This window comes from Mixophyes fleayi, chromosome 5 (assembly GCF_038048845.1).
Source record: "Mixophyes fleayi isolate aMixFle1 chromosome 5, aMixFle1.hap1, whole genome shotgun sequence".
Taxonomy (NCBI): Eukaryota; Metazoa; Chordata; class Amphibia; order Anura; family Limnodynastidae; genus Mixophyes; species Mixophyes fleayi.
In genome coordinates this window covers 72,375,985-72,398,704 of record NC_134406.1, presented here as the reverse complement: position 1 = coordinate 72,398,704, position 22,720 = coordinate 72,375,985, and the positions used below count along the sequence as shown (strand labels likewise).

Below are 22,720 nucleotides of genomic sequence, written 5' to 3'. Positions count from 1 at the left end.
ATTGCTACTCACTTCCTAAAGTAGTGATACATTGTACAGTTGTACTAATCAATATCATAAAACCAAGCAGCGGAAGCATTAATTAGCTAGATTTTTTTTATATGTTCCCTTGTATCAAAATGAATTAACTAGGTTGTGCATAAAAGATGTCTAAAATGAAATTGAGTGAAACGATTAAAAATGTGATGCACAGAAGCAGTTAATTGGTAATATGAAATGTAATGAACAGTCATTAAACAGGACTCTTTCAACCAGAGTTTATAGTTACTTTACTTATAAATGCTTAAAACACTCAATGAAAATCTCCACCTGTGAGATTTACAAGTTTCCATGCAATATATAAGCTACAGTAAGAACAATAATAATCTTATACAGATTTCTGATAATCATGATAATATTTAATTTGCTTCTAAAAGGAAATACATTAATCTCCCACCAATTCTTTCATTTTTATGTGCGGTTAAAACATTCCGGGACTATCTAGAAACGTCTCTGCAGGGGGATTCCATTTTGCTGGCCATCAGACCTCAATTATGGTAAATCATAATTTTGAAATTGTATTAAATGATAAGTAGGTCATATTTAATTTATGTCTTGATCACAATATCCGCGCTATGGGTTTTAAGCATAGTGCTATTTATAGTAAAGATGAGACAAAGCTGTTTTATACAGTAGCTAGTTTAATTTTAGGAAAAAAATGTGAGTCATTGTTATTCATATTCATATGTTAAAATGAGAATAACTTTATATTTGTAAATGATCACCAGTTTGACATTATTTTGGGTTAGATACAAGCTTAATTGGGTAGCAATATTGAACTCACATTATTGTATTTTATTTGGATTTTACAATTTGAAAATTAGACAAAATTAGAAAAAATGATTTGCCCACAGTTGCACAGGTGAGTTGTTATATTGGACAAGATCTGGCATTGGGCCGTGCATATTTGATCACATGCGGCATCGCTGCTGCTAGTAACTGTGGTTGGAAGATGACTGCTCACATAAACAGATAGGCATCATCTTCCGAATGCATTGACCAACATACTTGATATTGAACCAATCGATTTTAATCTGAATATTTATAGACATTGCGGTATCTTTAGGCAACACACACTTTGAAGTTGGGCCAATTGCCCAATGAAATCTTAAATATTTTAACCAGTGAATCCCTGCAATTTCAGTAGTAAGTTCTTAAAACCTATCATATCCCCACTGATCATCACTAAATATATCAAAGAATATGAGAACATTCTGGGAGAGTATGGATATTCATAATTATTTATATTTATACACATATATGTTGCTAATATTGTTAAATGAAACTGAAAATGGAATGGTGCCGTAAGTACTGGGGACAAAATGCAACCTGCAAAGGTAGTTGATTGATATAAGTAACTGAGACAGGGAAGAAATGGAAAAGGAATAGTGCAAATAAAGCAAGCCAGGGACAATATAATGGTAAAATGTAATTTTCAGTTTCTGTTCTTACTCTGTACGCCTGGGTAACTGTGCTTTACCACTGTATAATACTAAGAATCAGTTTGTAGTCTTTATTTATCAAAATTTAACAAAAAAAACTATTGAAATGTCTGTGTTTAGATATGTTTACATTTGGTAATTATATGCAGCTATGTGCCTCTCCAACCTTTGTTTGCACTTATTTTGTATACCGTATATTCCATAGTTGCCAATTCTCCCAGAATGTCCGGGAGACTCCCGAAATTCGTGTCGGTCTCACGGACTCCCGGGAGAGCTGGCAAGTCTCCCGCATCCTGCAATTGCGGTGCTAAAATGACGACCGCGAATCGCGTCATTTTGGTATATTTGTCACGCGGGCGGGGCCAAAATGACACGTTTGGCTGCGCCCCGCCCCCTCCCGCCCTTTCGATATGCCTCACTCCCGGATACAACTTCACAAAAGTACGCGAGTATGGTGTATTCCCCTGTTTTACGAATGCTCAGTTTCCCTTAATGTGGAACACTGTGGTGCCTTAAAAACCAAATAGAAAAGTGCACATTCAACATATATATTACAAAATCTTGATAATATATTATCACTTTACTATCTCTGGCCTATACAGCCCTACTCTATGCACAATGTGTGCAAGACTACCAATATATTGAACATAGTTATGGGTCAGAACATTGGCTCTTTGCGAGAACCTAGCAATACCCTTCACTAAGATAGCACAGAAAGACTTAGAAGCTCTGCACTCACTAAAACATGTTATAGAACACTTTAAATGTCTTTGTACTGTAAGATACAATGTAAATATTGAGTGTTACTGTTCCTTTAAATAGATAACAGTATATAAAAACTAACAAAAATGTCTTAGATTTACAAATAACCGCGTCTACAATGAAGGTTTAAAATACTAAGGACAGTTAGGCATCGCAAGCATTGTAAATCATAATATTGCTACCATTAGGAGGAATCTAAATTAGAATAGGTTTACTAAATGTGGACATACGTGAATGACATGCAAGTAACTTGCTTCTGAAAGTGTTTATATCTTCACAAAGAAATGTTATTTTAAAATATTATTGACAGCTATGAACAAAATACAGAGCTACTGAATCATCTTTTAATCATTTTCATTCTAGAGCATTTCCCTTTACAAACTGTTAATGTACCTATACTCTATCCCAGACTGAGCTATATTACTATGCAAATTAAAGTCAGTTGAAGAAATGAGAATCTCTTAGTTAATCTACCTGCATAAAAACCTTCAGGGATTCCGAATTTGAAGGTAGCGTTTAATCATAACATTATGGATTAAAATATAATAATTTATGCTACCATATGGAAATGTGGTAATTGAAATTACACTTACAAATACATATGGACAGTACCATTAATCATTAGCACTTAAATGTATGGTAATTGAAAGACTGTAATACCTACCGTTGGTTGCATAACATATGGTGGGTGAGGCATCCATGATGTACTCTGCACCTAGATGGCAAAGAACGAGTTTTAGGGCAAGTGTGCAATCCATGTAAGTATTTGATTAATGTCCTGACAACATTACAGTGGAAATTATGTAAAATCCCATTTCAAGCTCCAAGCACAGCCCCGGCTGCAAATTGACTTCAATAATTTCTCCAAGTGTACTATTTAATTCTGTAATTACATCGCTATCTTTAAATGAATGTATTACCTTTCCAACATTAATCGAGGAATATACTCTAGGCTACTGCACACCATTATAAATATGAAATAAAATGTATTACACAATGACAAGCTCACTAAATCCTAGTAATTATTTTATTACCAAAATGTATTTACTTTAAAAGGAGTACACAAAGGGTGACATTCAACAAAACCTGAGGTCACATTACCCAAAATGTGTAGTGTTGCATTACCTATTTTGAAAATAATACTGTATATATTTTGTAGATTTATATTCGCAGATGATCTTAAATATATTTACTTTATTGCAAAGAATTCCACTTTTTGCCATTAGGTGGTGCTGTGCTGTTGGTGACTATTGATATTATTTTACCTTGGTTGCAAAATTTCATGCAGATCAAATTTCTCTGTGGAATGGGCTATTTTGAAGAGGTACAAAATTTCAGCAATATGAGAAGAACTTCATGTTCTACTTTTGCTTTGCCATTCCACGGAATGCAGTTCTACGTTGTATCATACTTGCCAACTCTCCCGGAATGTCCGGGAGACTCCCGCATTTTGCGAGAGTCTCCCGGACTCCCGGGTGAGCGTGCCAATCTCCCGAATTCTGCCTACTTCACTAGGCACCCACCGTCCCCCTCACGCCCACCTCCACTGGCAGGCTCCCGGAAGAGAGCTGAAGAAAGTTGGTAAGTATGCGTTGTATTTGTAGATTCGCATTTTGAGGAATGAACAAAGCTGCGTAAACAAGGGCCCATTAATTCTGCTGTGGTGTGTGATTGCGGTAGAAGTGGGAAGCAAATTTTCGGTGGCGAAACTTGCATTATTACACAGCCACTTGTGGAAAGAGGAGAACATTTTGCAGAAGTATTGAATATTTCTCTCCCCTCTATTGGCAGGAATGTAGCATCTCCTATAATTTTTACTGAAAAGATTTCCATACACACAGTAAATAAATAAACTTACTTCATTACAATCTGTGTATACTTCACTTTTTACACAAACTATTGTAGGAATAATACACAAAATGGTTAGTTCAATGGCATAAATGATAAGGAGTCGAAACCAAAGCTTACAAAGCATATTATCAAATAATCAAAAGTAAGCTTCAAAAACAAAACAAACCACTACATGACACATCTCCATTCAAGTATATTTAATAACATGCAAATACCACAAATGTACATTTAAAAAAAATCAAAACCAATTTGATTCCATACCTCTCACCAGCTTGAACAACAATAATATTTGATTGGCTGCTATGGGTTGTTGGATGTGTACTATTTACACAATGGAAACATTATGTTTGCATTACAAGTTTATCATAATAATTTTAGCCTTAATAGTAAGATAGTGTAACAAGCAGACAAGACATACCTGATACGTAGATACAGGGGAAGCAGCAATGAAAGGTGTGATAGATGTCTGTGGAATCATTCTGTTTGTTGCAATATTGTAGGGAGGAGAATAAAATCTGGGGGAAAAAACAACACAGGTGGGTAGATGATTTTATTACAACACTTTATCTAATATACCTTTTATTGTTGCCAAGAGTCCAGTGAAGTAGCATGTGAGTTTATATATGAATCCATATACAGTGGGTGAAATAAGTATTGAGCACATCAACATTTTTCTCAGTAAATATATATTTAATGTGGCTGTTGTAATGAAATTTACACCAAATGTCAGCAACAACCCTTGCAATCCACACGTGTAAAAAAAAAAAAACCATAGATGTCCATAATTTAAGTTTTTTGGTGATAATGTGAAATGACACAGGGAAAAAGTATTGAACACATGAAGACAGGGAGGTGCAAAAAGGCATTGAAAGTCAAGACACCAGCTGAAATCTATCAGTAATTAGAAAGCAATCCTGCCAGCTGGTTCAGCCACAACTGATGGCCTATAAAAGGTGTCTCATTACGAAGTGTCACACAAGAAACATCTCATGATGGGTAAAAGCAAAGAGCTGTTTCAAGACCTTTGCTACCTTATTGTTGCAAAACATACTGATGGCATTGGTTACAGAAGGATCTCTAGACTGCTGAGTGTTCCAGTGAGCACTGTTGGGGCCATAATCCAGAAGTGGAAAGAACACAATTTCGCCATAAACCGCCCACGACCAGGTGCACCTCGCAAGAATTCTGACAGAGGAGTGAAACAAATTATCAGAAGAGTTGTCCAAGAACCAATGACCACTTGTGGAGAGCTTCAGAAAGACCTGGAATTAGCAGGTACTATTGTTTCAAAGAAAACAATAAGTAATGTGCTCAACCGCCATGGCCTCTATGCACACTCACTACGCAAGACTCCTTTGCTGAAGAAAAAACATGTTGAAGCTCGTTTAAAGTTTGGTGCAAAACATTTGGACATGCCTGTGAAATACTGGGAGAATATAGTGTGGTCAGATGAGAGCAAAATTAAACTCTTTGGATGCCATATTACACACCATGTTTGGAGGAGAAATGGCACTGCACATCACCCCAAAAAACCATACAACAGCACTGCACATGACCCCAAAAACTCCATACCAACAGTGAAGTTTGGAGGCGGGAACATCATGGTGTGGGGCTGTTTTTCTGCACAAGGTACTGGCATACTGCATGTAATTGAAGGAAGGATGAATGGAAAAATGTACCGAGACATTCTTGATAAAAATCTGCTGCTACCAGGATGCTGAAGATGAAACGAGGGTGGAAATTTCAGCAAGACAATGATCCCAAACACACAGCCAAGGACACTATCAATTGGTTTCAGAGAGAAAATAAAGCTGCTAGAATGTCCCAGCCAATCACCTGACTTGAACCCAATTGAAAATCTATGTAAAGAACTAAAGATCAGAGTTCATAGTAAAACCCCACGGAACCTTCAAAATTTGAAGACTATTTGCGTTGAAGAATGGGGAAAAATCACACCTGAGCAATGCATGCGACAAGTTTCTCCATACAGGAGGCATCTTGAAGCTGTCATTACCAACAACGTCTTTTGTACAAAGTGTCGTGAACATAGAGAGCTTGCAGTTATTTATAATGGATAATTCATAACTGCAGTGTAAATAGGTTGTATCAGATGAATCCATTGATAAGTTAGTGTAACAGTTAGACGTAGAGTATGATGTGATTGTGTTTGATGGCTTTTTACATCCCAGTGTGAGGAGATAAGCCTGCCACTTTTAGCAGGTTCCAGGATGTTCGCTTTAGACACTTGAATAGACTTTGTGGTGCCAATCACAGCTGGAGATCCTGGTAGACAGCATGTGAAAGCCTATACAGGTATATAGAAATATGACCTTCAAAGGAAAATGTTGTCATAGTTCATATTTTGGGAAATCTGGATGCCACTCCGTACTGAGAGGCAAAAACAACACAAGGGTTTTAAAACATAGATACCAACTACACAGGGAACAGCCATAATCACATGTATTTCAGGACGAGATTGGATATTGTTGTAATCTCATCATATTTGGTATTTAAACGTGCGGGAGATTATGACCGGCTTATTGAGGGGGGTGTTATTTCTCTGAGATATATCTGTGAAGAATTACCAACAGGTCAAAACTTAGGAATAGTTTGACCAAACCTGAGGTAACACCCAGGGGACATTTCCGCCCCCACATTAGCATTCACACTGCCCCTGTGAATGCCGTCCCATTTGCGTTTGCTTAAATATCTGTGTTCTGAGGGGAAAAACTGTCAGACTTTGGGGGAAATCAAGTTACATTGATAAGCTGTCCATCTTCCTAGCCAAATTCCCCTTGGCCAGAATGCAATTCATGTAAGTATGCATGTAATCCTTTTTATTTTAAACTGCTTTTGCTTGTTTTGTCAAATTTATTAATTGTTTATTCATTATTTTTCTTTATATCTGAATGCTCTGTATTTTCGTATATTAAATCTAAAATTTAATAAGGTGCATCCTTGATACTTTAACGGATTAATTAGCCTGTTTAGAAGAGATTGCTTGTCCAGGTTACCCTGTGTGTGATTTGTTGATACATTTGATTAACAAGCTGTGTGTGCTTGTATTTACATTTGTGTAACAGTCTGGAGGTGTGAAGAGTTAACCCTGTGTGTGCTGGTGTGAGTCTTGCTAGTTTGTGGAACTAGAAACCTGTGTGCCAGTGTGGGACAGTATATTGGGGTCCTATTGCCCGTACCCAATAGGTGGTGGCTGAACCTTGAAGTGTCTGGGGGTGTGAGAGCGCTGTGTTTGGGGGCAATTCCGTAGGTCTAGAACCTGTGTGATAGGTGAGACTGTGGGCTGAAATTGTGTGTAACCTCATACAGCAAACACCCCAAAGTCACAGCAGCTGGGAGCGTGTTCGTGACACAAAGTATTAAATAAATTTTAGGAAGTTTGTTCAATACTTTTTCCCTGTGTCATTTCACATTATTACACAAAACTTAATTTATGGACATCTATGGTTTGATTTCTTTGCATTTGCGGATTGCAAGGGTTGCTGCTGACATTTGGTGTAAATTTCATTACAATAGTCAAATTAAATATATATTTACTGAGAAAAATGTTGATGTGTTCAATACTGATTCCACCCACTGTATATTTCCTATACCTTTTTTCTTAATTACTTAAAATGTTGTTTTTTTTTCCAATACACAGTGGTGTTGTTGATACCTCTCCATAGTAAGCTGTGGCAGAACTAACATTGCTGCAGTAGGTGCAGTGCACCGGGGCCAATGGAGTTAATGGGCCCCACTGCACGGGGAACTAGCGAGTGGGCCCCGGTGCAGGGAAGTGGGGAGGAGAGAACTGGGGCCCACAGATCGCTAGTTCTGCCTCTGCTAGTGAGCCTCACATTGGATACCCTGCTATTTGAATCAGATAGGTATTAGAAGGAGAAAGAAGTGTAGGTGTGTTGGAACTGTCAGTGGGACCGACCTAGCTTACCCCTCACCAAAAAGTAAGTAAAACTTTGTATTTTAGTCAACTTAAATTAAAACTAAATTTTTCGTTTGGGTGGAATTATTCCAGAATAGGCTTAACCCATGATTAAATCCTTTTCTCAATACCTATATATCTGAAATTATGTATGAATGTTACATGTTTATTTTATGTCTAGAGGTTGGTCAATAAATAAAGTAGGAATATGATGTATATATCAATCATCTATCTTACCTGGACATACAATTCTGTTTCCAATTTTCATCTCATATGCCACCAAAATTCCCATAATGTGACCCATATATAGCAATCATTTTAACTTTGAATCAGCAACTGGAGTAAACATTGATAGTTAATGGTATGGTTTTAATTTGTTGTAAATCTTGCATCTGCGTCTACACGCCCTTAATGTACTGCACATTCATGTTAAAGCCCTGGATCCACCTCTCCAAGTTCTACAGGTCGCAAATGCAAAATACATTCAATTCAAACTCTGGATCTTGGTTTTGCGCATGCACAATGCATCAATTTTACACCAAGACGCATCTTTGCCAGGGCCGGATTAACCCGAGGTCTAACTGGGCTACAGCCCAGGGGCCTCGGGCATCCAGGGGGCCCTTGACAGAGCTCAGCAGAATTATTGATCGGGACAGAGGCGGGGGTGCCCCCGGCCTGATCAATGCTGAGCTCTGTCACTGCAGTCCTGCTTCTCGGGCGCTCAGTAATCTCCTTACTGAGGAGATCTCGCGTGAGTGTCACGAGATCTCCTCAGTAAGCAGCTTACAGCGCGCCGCGGAAGGAGGACTGCAGTGACAGGAGAAGGTAAGCGCTTGGGGGAGGGGGGCGGTCGGCTAACAGGGGGGCCAGTCTGCTAACGGGGGGGCCTCACGGGGGAATGGGCCTCCATTCCATTAATCCGGCCCTGATCGTTGCATCTGGAAAATACACTTCCGTGTAAATATAAATCAGGCCCTATACTTCTTTATATTTCTTGCACATAAAGACCCACAAGTAACAACACTTTGCCATCACCAACTTAATGGTTCCGTACAACATGCTGAAAAAAATATTTACATCTCCACTCACAACAACATGTGAAAATCTTGACCTCATTTCTTTTTTATGTCTATAATTGAAATCTAATGTTAATGTGACATATATATATTTTAAAATGTTACTGAATTTGGCATAATCTAAAACTTAAACATAAAACGCTCACAGTTGCATTAATTTCTGTTAGAATTACTTGAAACTTATAAAATTGTAAATTAATAAAGAACTAAACCCCCCAAAAGATGATGGCAAACTGTATTAACTTGCCATCAAGAAGTCATAACAGGTTTGACAATTCAAAGAATAGTTCTTGAGTTGCTTACTATATGCTGCCATACCTCCTTTAAAGTCTATCCCATATACATGAATAATGAAATGTCATCTACATGAAAGGGTACGTTAAATGTAAACCATGTTAAATCTAAATGCTAAGTAAGATAATGCATCACTGAAAATCAAACAATTAAATACAAACATATCAATTACAATGTACTCACCCATTCTGCATGGCTGCTGTTGGGTCATATGTCAATGTCATCCCAGTCTGTATTAAGGAAAAAAAAGAATTTTTACTTAATTTACACTCCAATTTCCAAAATCAAGAAGGTTAAGTTACATTACCAGGATTATACATCTGTGCCTGCTGCTAGCAGTATCCAGACATATATAATAAAAATGAATGAAGGGTAAAAGATGCACAAAAAAGTATGATTCCACATCTTTAAGAATAATTCCATCAGCCTCCTTGCTCCACCTTTCTTTAATTGCGAGGTTCGCTGTCCTGGACCCCATCCTCTTCACTGTTGGGTTCCATGATGACATTGGACCTCTACAAAAGTCGGTCAGATCTGCAAGTAGGTTGCAAAAGACCACTGTGTCAGACACGTCTTCTGCTCCTGCCATCAACGTCTTCAGACCACCAATTGTCCTGTCAAGGGGCCTGATTCATTAAGGATCTTAACTTAAGAAACTTCTTATTTAAGTCTCCTGGACAAAACCATGTTACAATGCAAGGGGTGCAAATTAATATTCTGTTTTGCACATAAGTTAAATACTGACTGTTTTTTCATGTAGCACACAAATACTTGATAGCTTATTTGTACACTGAAATTTAAAGTTGATATTTGTGTGCTACATGAAAAACAGTCAGTATTTAACTTATGTGCAAAACAGAATACTAATTTGCACCCCTTGCATTGTAACATGGTTTTGTCCAGGAGACTTAAATAAGAAGTTTCGTAAGTTAAGATCCTTAATGAATCAGGCCCAAGGATATCATGCAGCAAAATGACAGGAGGCGGAGCTAACACAAGGCTCTGCTTATGGCCTACTCACAAATCAGGCCCTACTTTGTCAGGACTTTCATCATGGACCCCAATGGTTCAGAACTTCCACCCCCAGCCCCACTGGTAAAGGGTAACAAGGGGGTAAGGGATATAAAAAATAAAAAAGCGGCATTATTCTTTAAAGATAAACTGTATAAAGCTTATTTTTTAAAATTATATAATGGATTAGCAAAAGACATTGCAGTCTTCTTCAGTTAATTAGCACATTCTTCATTCAGAACAGATTTCAAGGCATCTGATACAGTTCATCAATAGAAAAGGTGTTTCAGGGCACTTGTGTAAAAACTTTCAATCTATATATTACTCAATTGAATATGGTAATTTATTGCATGCCTGGTTCCCTATCTAGAGCACACCCAGCCAGGAAGAGCTCAAAGTGATTATAGTCTATATCGAGCTGTACATTGTTGCTCCAAGGCTTAATTTAATTGAGCGAGACAACGTCACACAGCTGTTTCAGGCAGTAGGTTTTGATAGGCAGCAAAATATACTGATACTGTTAATTTTACAGAGTAAAACTTTTTTGCTGCAAAAGTCTAATGAGTGGCCTAATTGTTAAGTCTTATATATATATATTACAGTAACAATATTAGTATACAAAAAAATTGAGTCATTTGTGTGGGAGATATTGTAGTTTCAAGCAACAAAACAATGAGGCCCACTGCTTACCAAAAATATCACATGCAGCGGGTGCTGGCAAGAGTTCAAGGTCATCACAATACCAATAAAAAACAGCATACTAAGCGTTTTTTAAATATACTCTACTGTGGTTGAAGGTTTGGAAACATTACATCTAATGCAAACTCCAAAATTTTTATGCCATTGTAGAATAACATTAATTCTTTACTGATTATTTAAAAAAATAAAGACAAACACATCACCCTAAATAAAATGATCTCATTGCTAATAAGATAATTTTCTTACCTAATATAATTCTATACACAGTCTGCAAGTGGCCTAGTATATGCAAGTGGGCTTAAGGGATAGTATTTATATATATTAAACTATATAATGTACATCACATTTGTTTAGGAAAGGGTCGCAATAAGTTTAAATTGGGCTTCCAGTTGGCCTGTGCTTTGTGGTCTCCCAGATTGGACCTATGCCTGTAGAGTACAGCTCTGAGTACAGAAGCAGGGCAGATGGTAGGGTACAGCTCACTGTATCAATGTACTATAAGCACGCATGTGATTTCGGAAACCCTTTAAAAATCTGGAGGGAAAAATAATTGTCACTTGCTTATATTTTCCTGTTGAGGGTTTAAAGAGTGAAGAGGTTCAAGTTGATTGTTTAATAGCATACTTTAAAACATACTTTTTTCTGTGTAATACATCTAAATATTTCCAAATTTCATGCTTTCTAATTATATCTCTCAAATGTGATAGGTGCATATAAACTTATACAATTGTCTGCAACTTGGATTGATGGTTCTGACTCATAACTATCCTTTGATCCCCATTTCCAATCTGTATCCAAATCCTGTTACATACAACTAACAAACATTTTCAGAATATGCCCATATCTCACGTAACTCATTATCTCCCACATTGACTATTGCAATTTCCTCCTTTTTTTATGATTTTCCTTGTAATTGTTCTTCCACGGCTGCTCCTCTCTCTCAATCACTACATTGTTTGCCTGTATTTTATCACATACATCACTTTCCTTGTTTCAAAATATCTCCCAACTCAACCCCTCTGCTCTGTGCAAGATGTGTGTCTCTTATCCACACTCATTACTTACTCCCAAACCTAGTTAATGGACTTTATTACGACTGTCATCACTCTGTGGAATGCCCTTCCTCACACAAGACTTTCCTCTATCCTCCAAACAGTCCAGCATTCCCTAAAAACTCACCTATTTTTATTTTCTAATTTAACATATTTAATGCATTAGTTACAATAGAGGCCAAAATAACCTTATTAAAGACTAATAAATAACTAAACTTCACAAAAAATAAATATAAATAGGTTAAATATTTATTCTTCCTGGATGAAACAAACTATGTATTTAATAATAATAATAATAATAATAATGATAATAATAATAATAATAATGATAATTATTATTATTATTATTCATTAGCTCTGTACTTTGCAGGGATCATGACACAAATTGCATACAATGACATGAAAAAGAAGGTAAAGATGGCCCTGCCCACATGAGCTTACAATCTAGGAGGTATAGAGAACATAAGCTAGCGGAATAACACTTGTAGCTGCTGATGGGAATGTGTCTGTGGCTTTTAGCAGTCACCAATAATAAATAAATAATCATTGATTAAAAACATTTATTCATTAATGTTTTCAATAAATACATACAGATAAATACAAATAAAATATATAGGTTTATTATTGCTATTTGAATGCATTGTGTATATGGTTTTCTTTTTGGAATCCAATTAATAACTGTCGCCAGTCATATGATTACTGTTTTCTAAGTTTGAAGGAAACACCAGAAATGACTTAATTGAATATGCCATCATATATTTCAGCATGACTTCAGGAGAAAAGCACTAAGATTGAGAATTTTTCCCAGCATGAAATGTACATATTTTAAGACTCAGACTCATATATTATGCTGCATATTTAAGGATTGAAAAAAATACCCTGCGTTTTTACCTTGTGAAGTCTATAAAATGAAATTAGTCCTCATCTTCCATTTCCTCAAGTAAAACTAAGTCATTTATTATTCTGTCTCTATGATGTTTGCACACCATTAATGTTTTATAATGAATTGGTGTTACAATATTAAGTTTAAAAATCTCAGAAGCTGCGTCGGTGAGGAAGACATATATCATCGGCTTTTCATCCATTTTAAAGCACTTGATTAATATTTTATGCGTCTAAGAAAAAAACAAATCTTTTTTGTTCATGTTTTATATAACATATGTCAGTAAATTACAAGGTAAATGTTCCTCTTGTATAGAAACCTGCCCTCTCACATCTGCTACTTAGACAATTACTGGAGTCTGTTGTGTTTGTGCTTGTTTTTCTGTGGGGGTTATAATTGTGGCATAAATCTGATTTATTTAAGAGCAAATGAGAATAATAATTTAACAAGCATAACTGATTTACAAAAATGCAAGATAAGTGGTTCTTTAATCGATACTGTCAAATTAAATACATGAACATTTATGCAGTGTTATGTCAAGGATTGTATTATAAAAATAGAAAATAGGCACTTAGCAAGAGCTTAATATTCATGTAGCATTAAAAAGGTTATATGTATTGGGAGGGGATACGGCACCGCCCACCAGAACCATATTTTATAAACTAATTTAAATTGGTGTATTTAACCCGGGAAGCCTCCCAATATCATAGAGCTATATAAGTGTCCTGTCATTATTGATGATGGCAAGGACTTCATAACTTTCAACGGCACATAGTCTGATACGCAAGATTTCATTTGATTGAATGATGGTATTATCAGTGAAGAATTTTGGCTGTTGCTATAAGGAGTGTTTTTTTAGAACTTTGGAAAAAGATAAGTGAAAGGGATCTACGAGGGGACAATTTTGTAACATCAGATAAGATGAATTGCATTGGAACTCAAAAAAGTGAGGGCGTTCAATTTTAGGAGGGTTAAATGTGAGCTGTGTATGGTTCACTGGCACATTATGGTTACATTGAGATAAAAAAACATATTGTGATTAGAAGATTGATTTGGATTAAATGAGTGTATTGCAGTGTGGACATAGAAATAGGGACTTTATTATTATTATTTATTATTAATATTTATTTATAAGGCGCCACAAGGCATCCGCAGCGCCGTACAGAGACAAACAAAATTACAATACAATGGGAGACAGCACAGTACAGAAAACACAGCAACTCAGTACGCTCAATGCACAGCTAGAGAGGGCGGGGAAGGGGGAGGGAGGATCCGCAAACGACGGGGCCCAAGAAGGAGGGCGCGGAAGACAGGGAGACCCCCAGGGGGGAGGAGGGAGCGAGAGTGGACATGGGGTGGAGGACCCTCGAGGAGGAGGGCTAAGTAGCTGGAGAGCAGAGTTACAAGTGGTGGAAACAGGAAGAGAGATGGCCCTGCTCAGAGGAGCGTACAATCTAAGGGACTTGAAATAGGTTTATGGAAAGAACTGTGAAAATAAGGTGAACGCTGAGTCATAATAATAATAATAATAATAATAATAATAATAATAATAATAATAATAATAATCATCATCATCATCATTTATTTATATAGCGCCAACATATTCCGTAGCGCTTTACAATTGGGGACAAACGTAATAAACTAATAAACAAACTGGGTAAAACAGACAAAGAGGTGAGAAGGCCCTGCTCGCAAGCTTACAATCTATGGGACAATGGGAGATTGACACATGAGGTTAAGTATACATTTTGCATCTTGGCCCAGCCAGACTGCAAAGGTAGGGTGACTCATAAGCTAAATGATCCTGTCACACAACAATGTTATTCCGGGGGTAGTTGTCTTGTGTGAAATTGTGTAACAGGCTAAAGGTAGTGAGGTTAAGATGGTGGTTGAGGAATATTATAAGCTTGTCTGAATAGGTAGGTTTTCAGAGAACGCTTGAAAGTTTGTAGAACAGAGGAGAGTCTTATTGTGCGAGGGAGAGAGTTCCATAGAGTGGGTGCAGCCCGAAAAAAGTCCTGTATCCGGGAATGGGAGGATGTAATGAGGGTGGATGAGAGACGCAGATCTTTTGCAGAACGGAGTTGCCGAGTTGGGAGATATTTTGAGACAAGAGAGGAGATGTATGTTGGTGCAGCTTTGTTGATGGCCTTGTAGGTTAGTAAAAGTATTTTATATTGGATTCGGTAGAAGACAGGCAGCCAGTGTAGAGACATACAGAGTGATTCAACAGAGGAATAGCTATTTGCAAGGAAAATCAGTCTTGCCGAAGCATGCAAAATAGATTTTAGGGGTTTGAGTCTGTTTTTGGGAAGACCAGTAAGGAGGGAATTGCAATAGTCAATGCGGGAGATGATTAGTGCATGAATTAAGGTTTTAGCAGTGTCTTGTGTGAGATATGTGCGGATTCTGGAAATGTTCTTTAGATGTATGTAACATGATTTAGATATAGAGTCAATGTGGGGAACAAAGGATAGGCGTGAATCAAGGATTACACCTAGGCAGCGAGCTTGTGGGGTGGGATTTATGGTCATGTTATCAACAGAGATAGAAATGTCAGGTATGCTCTTGTTGGCGGGTGGGAATATTATTAACTCTGTTTTAGAAAGATTAAGTTTGAGTTGACGAGAGGCCATCCAAGATGAAATGGCAGAAAGACAGTCAGTTACACGGGACAACACAGATGTCGAGATATCAGGAGAGGATAGATAGATTTGGGTATCATCCGCATAGAGATGATACTGAAAGCCAAAGGAACTTATTAGATTTCAAAGAGAAGCGGTATAGATAGAGAACAGCAGAGGACCTAGCACCGAGCCTTGTGGTACTCCAACTGATAGGGGAAGCGGAGCAGATGTGGCTCCAGAGAAATTAACAGTGAAAGAGCGATTAGAGAGGTAAGATGAGAACCAGGATAGAACTGTGTCTTGAAGACCTAGGGATTGCAGCGTTTGTATGAGAAGAGAGTGGTCAACGGTGTCAAATGCAGCCGAGAGATCAAGGAGAATTAGGAGAGAGTAATGGCGTTCAGTCTTAGCAGTGATCAGATCATTAACAACCTTGGTCAGCGCAGTCTCTGTGGAGTGTTGAGAACGAAAGCCAGACTGAAGAGGATCCAACAGGTTGTTTGCGGAAAGAAAGCGTGCGAGGCGAGTGTAGGCAAGTCTCTCTAGAAGCTTGGAGGGGCAAGGGAGCTGAGAGATGGGACGGTAATTTGAGAGAGAGTTTGGGTCGGAGTTTTGTTTTTTTAGAATAGGAGTAATCACTGCATGCTTGTATAGTGATGGAAAGATGCCAGTAGAGAGTGAGAGATTACAGATTTGAGTTAGAGGTGAAATGAGCACAGAAGACAGGGATCTACCAATTTGCGAGGGAATAGGATCAAGAGGACAGGAGGTAGAGTAGGAAGATAAGAAGAGCGTAGAAATTTCCTCTTCATTTGTGGGGTCAAATGAAGAAAGGGTGTCAGAGGGTAGTGGGAAGGAAATGAGCTGATGGCTTGTTGAGGAAGAGGATACCATTTCTAGTCTGATCTTGTCAATCTTGTCCTTGAAGTAGGAAGCAAGATCCTGAGCACTGATAGTAGATGGAGGGTTCGGGGTGGGAGGATTGAGAAGATGATTAAATGTATTGAAAAGGCGTTTGGGGTTAGAAGCCTGAGCATAGATAAGAGATTGAAAGTATGTTTGTTTTGCAGTGTCCAGAGCATTTCGATAGGAGTGGTAGACAGAAGTATATGTGAAGAAGTCATTAGAGCTTCGAGATTTACGCCAGTGACGTTCTGCTTTACGGGACAGTTTTTGAAGATTTCGTGTTGCTTTGGTGTGCCACGGTTGACATCGAAGTCGACGTGTAGTATGAAGTGTCGCTGGAGCCACTTGATCAAGGGCCGTTGCTAAGGTTAGGTGAAAATGAGGTACTGCCATCTCAGGTGATGAGAATGTAGAGATAGGGGAGAGAAGGTGTTGGAGAGAGGTGGAAAATTGTTGAAGATTAATAGAATTAAGATTTCTACGAGTATGAGGAGGCTTAGTTGAGTCAGACAGTAGAGAGGTTAGAGCAGTGGGGGTGAGAGTAATAATAATAATAATAATTAAGAAGATGACTTGGGATGGGATATCAAGGTTTTGTATATGAAGTGGGGATTGCAAGGGATGGACTGTGGTTTAGGGATACAAATTCGTTCTGGAGACTAAGGTGTTGATTGATCAAAACTTCTAAAAAGCAAAAGTGAAGGTGTTGCCCATAGCAACCAATCTAATTCTAGCTAACATTTATCTAGTACATTCTAGAAAACGATAGTTAGAATCTGATTGTTTGCTATGGGCTACACCTCCACTTTTCTTTTTTTAGAAGGTTTGATAAATCTACTCCTAATAATTGGGGTTTAGGATTAAGGCTAAAGTGTTTTAATATATAAATAAAAAAAAATATTGATATGCTATATAACAACACAAAGTGGTTGCTTTCTATTAGTTGAAAGAATAGTCTAACTAAAGGCTCCTGCACTTGGGCTGATTGCTAAAACCTGACTTCTACTTAATTCATACTGGGGTGAAAAGATGAGCTTCAGATGTATTTGATCCCCGCGTCGCATGCAGTTAGAGAGAGTTTATGATGGAGCATGGACACTGTGCACTATATGTTCCATTTATTCTTAGACATAGGCTTACTCTTACAATGCATTACAGCAAAAGGGCTACAAACCCTTACTAGTGTTTTTTGTTTTGCTATATTTATATATTTATTGCATTTTAAAATCAAACTCACAAATTAGTAAGTGGAGCATCACAAGGATTTTTTTTAAGCAACTCATCACTGATGAACATCGCCAGGCTATTGATTGCCACTGATTGCTTTGACACAACTGTTTAGAAAAAAGTTAAGCAAACAGTTGTGATAGTGGACGTTACTTAGTCTCTAGTAAAAGGACGCAAAGTTCTGTTTATGGCTATATCAAAGGATAACTACACACTTACTGAACAACAAAGACAAGTTAATACTTAAATTACTTCTTGCTCAGAATATTAGGAACTGAAAGAGAATTAGCAGCACAGGCTGCTGTAAAAATGTTAAAACCGATGTTAAATGTAGTATTGCGTGAAATTCAATTAGCTAAAGAAAATAACTGAGTTTTACTATTCCGATATAAAAGGTCCCCAATGCCTTCAGCTGTCCCATGATGTCCCCACCCTGTTTAAACAGGTTGAGCTATGGGTAATTCCCCTCCATTGTGAACTTTCCATGTGCTTGAAAGCATCAGGGAGCTAAGTTGGTACAGCTACAGCATATGACACAGAGCTTGAACTCCACCTAGTGCTAAATATTAAGTTTGGGTGAAGTTCTCCTTTAAACAATAAAACTATCTGTAAGGTATATTGTATTCCAAGACATATGAAAAAAATGTTTTTAGTTGGATGTGCATTAATGTATGACTTAGTATAAATATATTAGAGATGAAAGGCCAATGCAGATATTTGACATGTCTAGACTTCCCATGCCCATTATAGCTAATCGATAAGAATTTGTTTATGACAATATTACCAGATAATGCTTTTTTTAAGTAATAAGAACTGAGAGCTGAATTAAGCAGGAAGCAAATTAAAATCTGAGGCTGTATCACTAGGCTTCAGCTAATCCTCTGGGGTTAAAATTTTAACAAAGAGGAGTATGCCCATCTGATGTCACAGGGGTGGGGAGGTATAGTCTATAAGAAGGATGGGCGGAGGATAATCATTCTCTGGAGTTTGTGGAGTTGATGGTTGTCTGTTCTCGGGGACTGATGTCCATTACCTGGTATTCTTGGAAGTTGCTGGTGGAGACCTTGGATGGCGATTTGCTGGAAAACGCAGTGCAGTCGACGGCCAGTGGTTGGGGCACACATTACAGTAGTGGGAATGCTGAACCCACCTATCTTCAAGCAGTCGGCTATAGTCTCAATCCAAGTACTGCCCTGTGGGTAGGCTTGTGGCTGCGTTCCTTTTAGCCCAGAAGGGTTGCAGGTTCAGTAGTGCCCGGGACAGGAAGCAGATATGTGCACCGGGGTGTGCTATGGTTGTCCCCCCATTTGTGGATGTCCCTTGGTTGATGCTCTTTCTTCACCATCATATTTTAAATAAACTCCTTTAATTTTGACACATTTATGTCTCGTGTCAATCATTCAAGTAGTTAAATGAATAGAAGAGGTTAAGTGAAGTAAGGGATATTACCCGTTAATCATTTTACTTTTTGTAGCCGCATTAAATAATTACAAGTGAAGGGAAAAAACAAAGATGTCTGAAGTATACAAAACAATACTGTGCTATGGACTGATGAAAATAAAATTGTACTTTTTTTGGCCACAAAACACACATTTAGAGAAAAACATGTAAAGCATTTAAAGGAAAGAACACTTTCCAAACCTTTAACCTGGGGATGGATCTGTTATGCTTTGTGGCCACCAGTGACAAAGGGAAAAATAGAGCTAAACATCGACAAATCCTAGAAGCTTATATCCCAGAGGCAGTGAAAAAAATGAAGCTGAAAAGAGGTTGGATAGAAGACAACGATCCAATTCATACCTAAAAATTAACCTGTGACAGTTATAGTTCCTCCCCTGTTTCCATAGCAGCCCTGTCAATACCCACTGCGCTTTTAGAACATGACCTGGGCTTCTGTTATCACAGAACATGCACCTGCAGACTAATCTATTTCAGCCTCTTTGGCTTCAAAAGTGCTGGTTAGTTTGTCCTGTAGCTCCTGCAATTTTTAGAGGGAAACCAACTATAGTCTTCTGCCAACAGTTAACTCCCTCTGTCATGTCATAAACCCAATGTCTGAAGATAGTAGCATTACTCTGTTCAAATCTAATGATGTTGGCAAAATTACATGGTACTACAGACGATCTCCCCTAAGACTGCAGTAGCTGCAGGAAAGGTAAGTGTTCTATACACCAAATAGGGGTTATATTGACAAAATATAACCTTAGGGGCATATTTAATTAAGCGGGCACATTGTGACATAGTGTCAACACTTTACCGCAACACCTCGGATTTCCATTCCCGTAGCTGTGATGTGCCGGCTTAATTGAATATGTCCCTTAGAATGTACTTGTTCTATTTAACCTGTAAAACAAAAAAGTCCAAGGAAATGTACTTGGTTTTTAAATTCTTCATCAGGTTCATGGGGACAAACTACAAGAAAACATGTGAATTATAAAACATATATACAACAAAAAGCATTTAACAATGTGTCAAAGTTATGCACTAAAAAATTGTTGTAATAACATTTTCTATTTGCCCCCATATCTTTTTTAACTACTAGAATGCCTGTCAAATTCCATTTTACAAACTAACATCAATGTGAGATATGAGTGAATTGTACATTGTTATATGTTCAGCTTTATTTGTATTGGAAATAAAACGTATTATAATGTTGTTTAACACAGGTGTTTCTTCAGGAGAATTCAGTCAACTATTCAATCTTGGCTTTCGTACCCCCTGCCCCCACCGCTCCAACCTAAACTACCAGCTATCTGATACTCATTCACTACAGTCGACCTTGGCAGCCCAACTACTGTTATTGTTTCGTTACACACATGGAAAATACAAAAAGATGTTTTGCAGAGAAATTTCAAATGAAAGAAACATTATCAACTAGAGTATATGCAAAAATATATTTGATTCCAATTTAATTACTAAAGTGCTGACATTTTTTATATAAAAAATAAAAGTTGATAAAAATTTTAAATGAATTGTGAGTTCCTAGCCCTAGTAAGGATGGCGCTGATGCCTAATATGGTCCCAATGACAGCACTACACGTTATCAATATACATTATTCTTATCTAGAATATGGTCCAACAATTCTGTTTACTCAAAATGTATTGTTACTATTGTCAGTCTGTGGATTTCAAAGGGGATATATACCTAAGAGAGGATAGAGTAAGTGCCCCTTTATAAATCTATAATAAGAACTTGTGTATACTATAGAAAATTGAGCACAAATTCATAAGAGAACATTCTGGAAATGAAGTCCAGGGGCAGGCCGCTAAATTAATAAAGGAATAGATGACATTTGCTATGAGTAGGGACTATTAGAGACCACTAACGACATCATCTGATACTTATTATTATTGTTATTATTAATGGGTGAATTTAAACCTCAATGACTATGTAACTTGAGCATTACCATTTTCCACCCATAGGTGTCTCTATATGACTTTTTATGATCCTCTGACACTAGAGATGAGCAAAATTTTAAAAATTGCACTGTTGAAAATTTGCCTGATTCCCCCTATCACTTTTGCTCCGCATGTAATTTCCAGTCCTACAAAATAAACATATACAAAATCTCCAGCAAAAAAATGACCCACCTACGCAATACAAAACATCCAAAGCAAAATTATAAATATCCTTCACCATCAGCCAATCACAAGCGTTTTCCCACACTGACTGCTTGAGATTGGCTGATGATGATGAGGATCATTATACTTCAGTCATATGCAGTGTGCAGCTGGGTCGGCTTTCATGGACATTGTACATGCAGACTTGTGAAGTAAAAGGTTCCATCTCTGGAACTTCACCAAAGTAGCCTGTTCTATTGCGAAACTCCATTTACGCAGAAATTGCTGTAAATTTGCCTGTTTCTGACTCCATGTTTTAGCGCATTGACAGAGGTTCATGTAAACAAGTTGATGATACCGATGACTATCAAGAGTTACTTGGTTGTTACATGGTGGAAAGTTGATGTTTAAAGAGTTAAATTTGGACATTTATATACAGGATTCTATAAAAAATATTTCACATACATGAGTGATTAGTGAGTTAAAAGGGACAGCTCAGATTAATGTAAATGGGTTTGTGAAGTGGTAGTATAGAATTGTTGATAGGGTCCTAGTGGATTGTTTGTAAGTGTAGTTGGTATAGACTAGGAGTACATGCCATTTCTCACACATGGTCAATAATACTTAAATACATTGCATGCATTTTCCCCAGTACATACATCAATCGCACACTTACATTTTACTAAATGCAAACATTACACACAAGGGCATAATTTATAGCTATACCAGTCCATGCTATGGAGTCTGTCAGAACAGGGGATCCTGTCACAGAGGAAAACATGTGCCTTTAAGTATATACCTAAGATGCCTTCAGAATTAATTAATCCAGGCAGTTGCATGATTTTAATTCTAATAATATGTAAAAAAAAATTACTCCTATTTATAATTCAGAATAATGTGCCTGATTCCCACCCAATTCAATACTGACTGGGGATATATGACCAGGCTATATGACCATGTGATAGCAGATATAAAGGAGGTGGCAGATGGTGCATCAGAGCTGTAACTAGTTAATTCTCAGGAGGGCAGTGGTGTATTAAATGCATGCTGGATGAAAGAGGAACTAGCACAACAGTCTGTGTGTCCTCGGGTATGATGGTGTAAGCAGAGTGGAGAACAACTGGGGCTGTGAACTTGTCGGAGGGGACTGATCGAGGTGCCTAAAGTGAAGGTGAGTTGATAAGGACAGTCAGCCATTGTAAGCTTGAGGGGAACCGGGAGAGGTTATATTGGAGTGAGTGGTAGGTGGGGGAAGCAGAAAGTAGCTACTGTAAAGACTGTGTATAGGAGGAAAATTGTGAGCCCTGTGCGCCGTGTGTTAGTAGAGGCTCCTTAAACCAAAAGTCTGTTCAA

General features: G+C 37.6%; 1 protein-coding gene across 4 annotated transcripts in view; it reads right to left on the bottom strand.

Moving 5' to 3' along the window:
- RBMS3 (RNA binding motif single stranded interacting protein 3) overlaps window positions 1-22,720 on the bottom strand; it is a 466,009-nt gene that overhangs the window by 24,465 nt on the left and 418,824 nt on the right. For all 4 annotated transcript variants that reach the window (XM_075212374.1, XM_075212376.1, XM_075212375.1 and 1 more), the window contains exons 8-10: window positions 9,585-9,631; window positions 4,513-4,609; window positions 2,908-2,958 (exon numbers count right to left, since the gene is read on the bottom strand). In XM_075212374.1, the coding sequence (XP_075068475.1) occupies window positions 2,908-2,958; window positions 4,513-4,609; window positions 9,585-9,631 (195 nt within the window). The remainder of the gene's footprint in view (window positions 1-2,907; window positions 2,959-4,512; window positions 4,610-9,584; window positions 9,632-22,720) is intronic.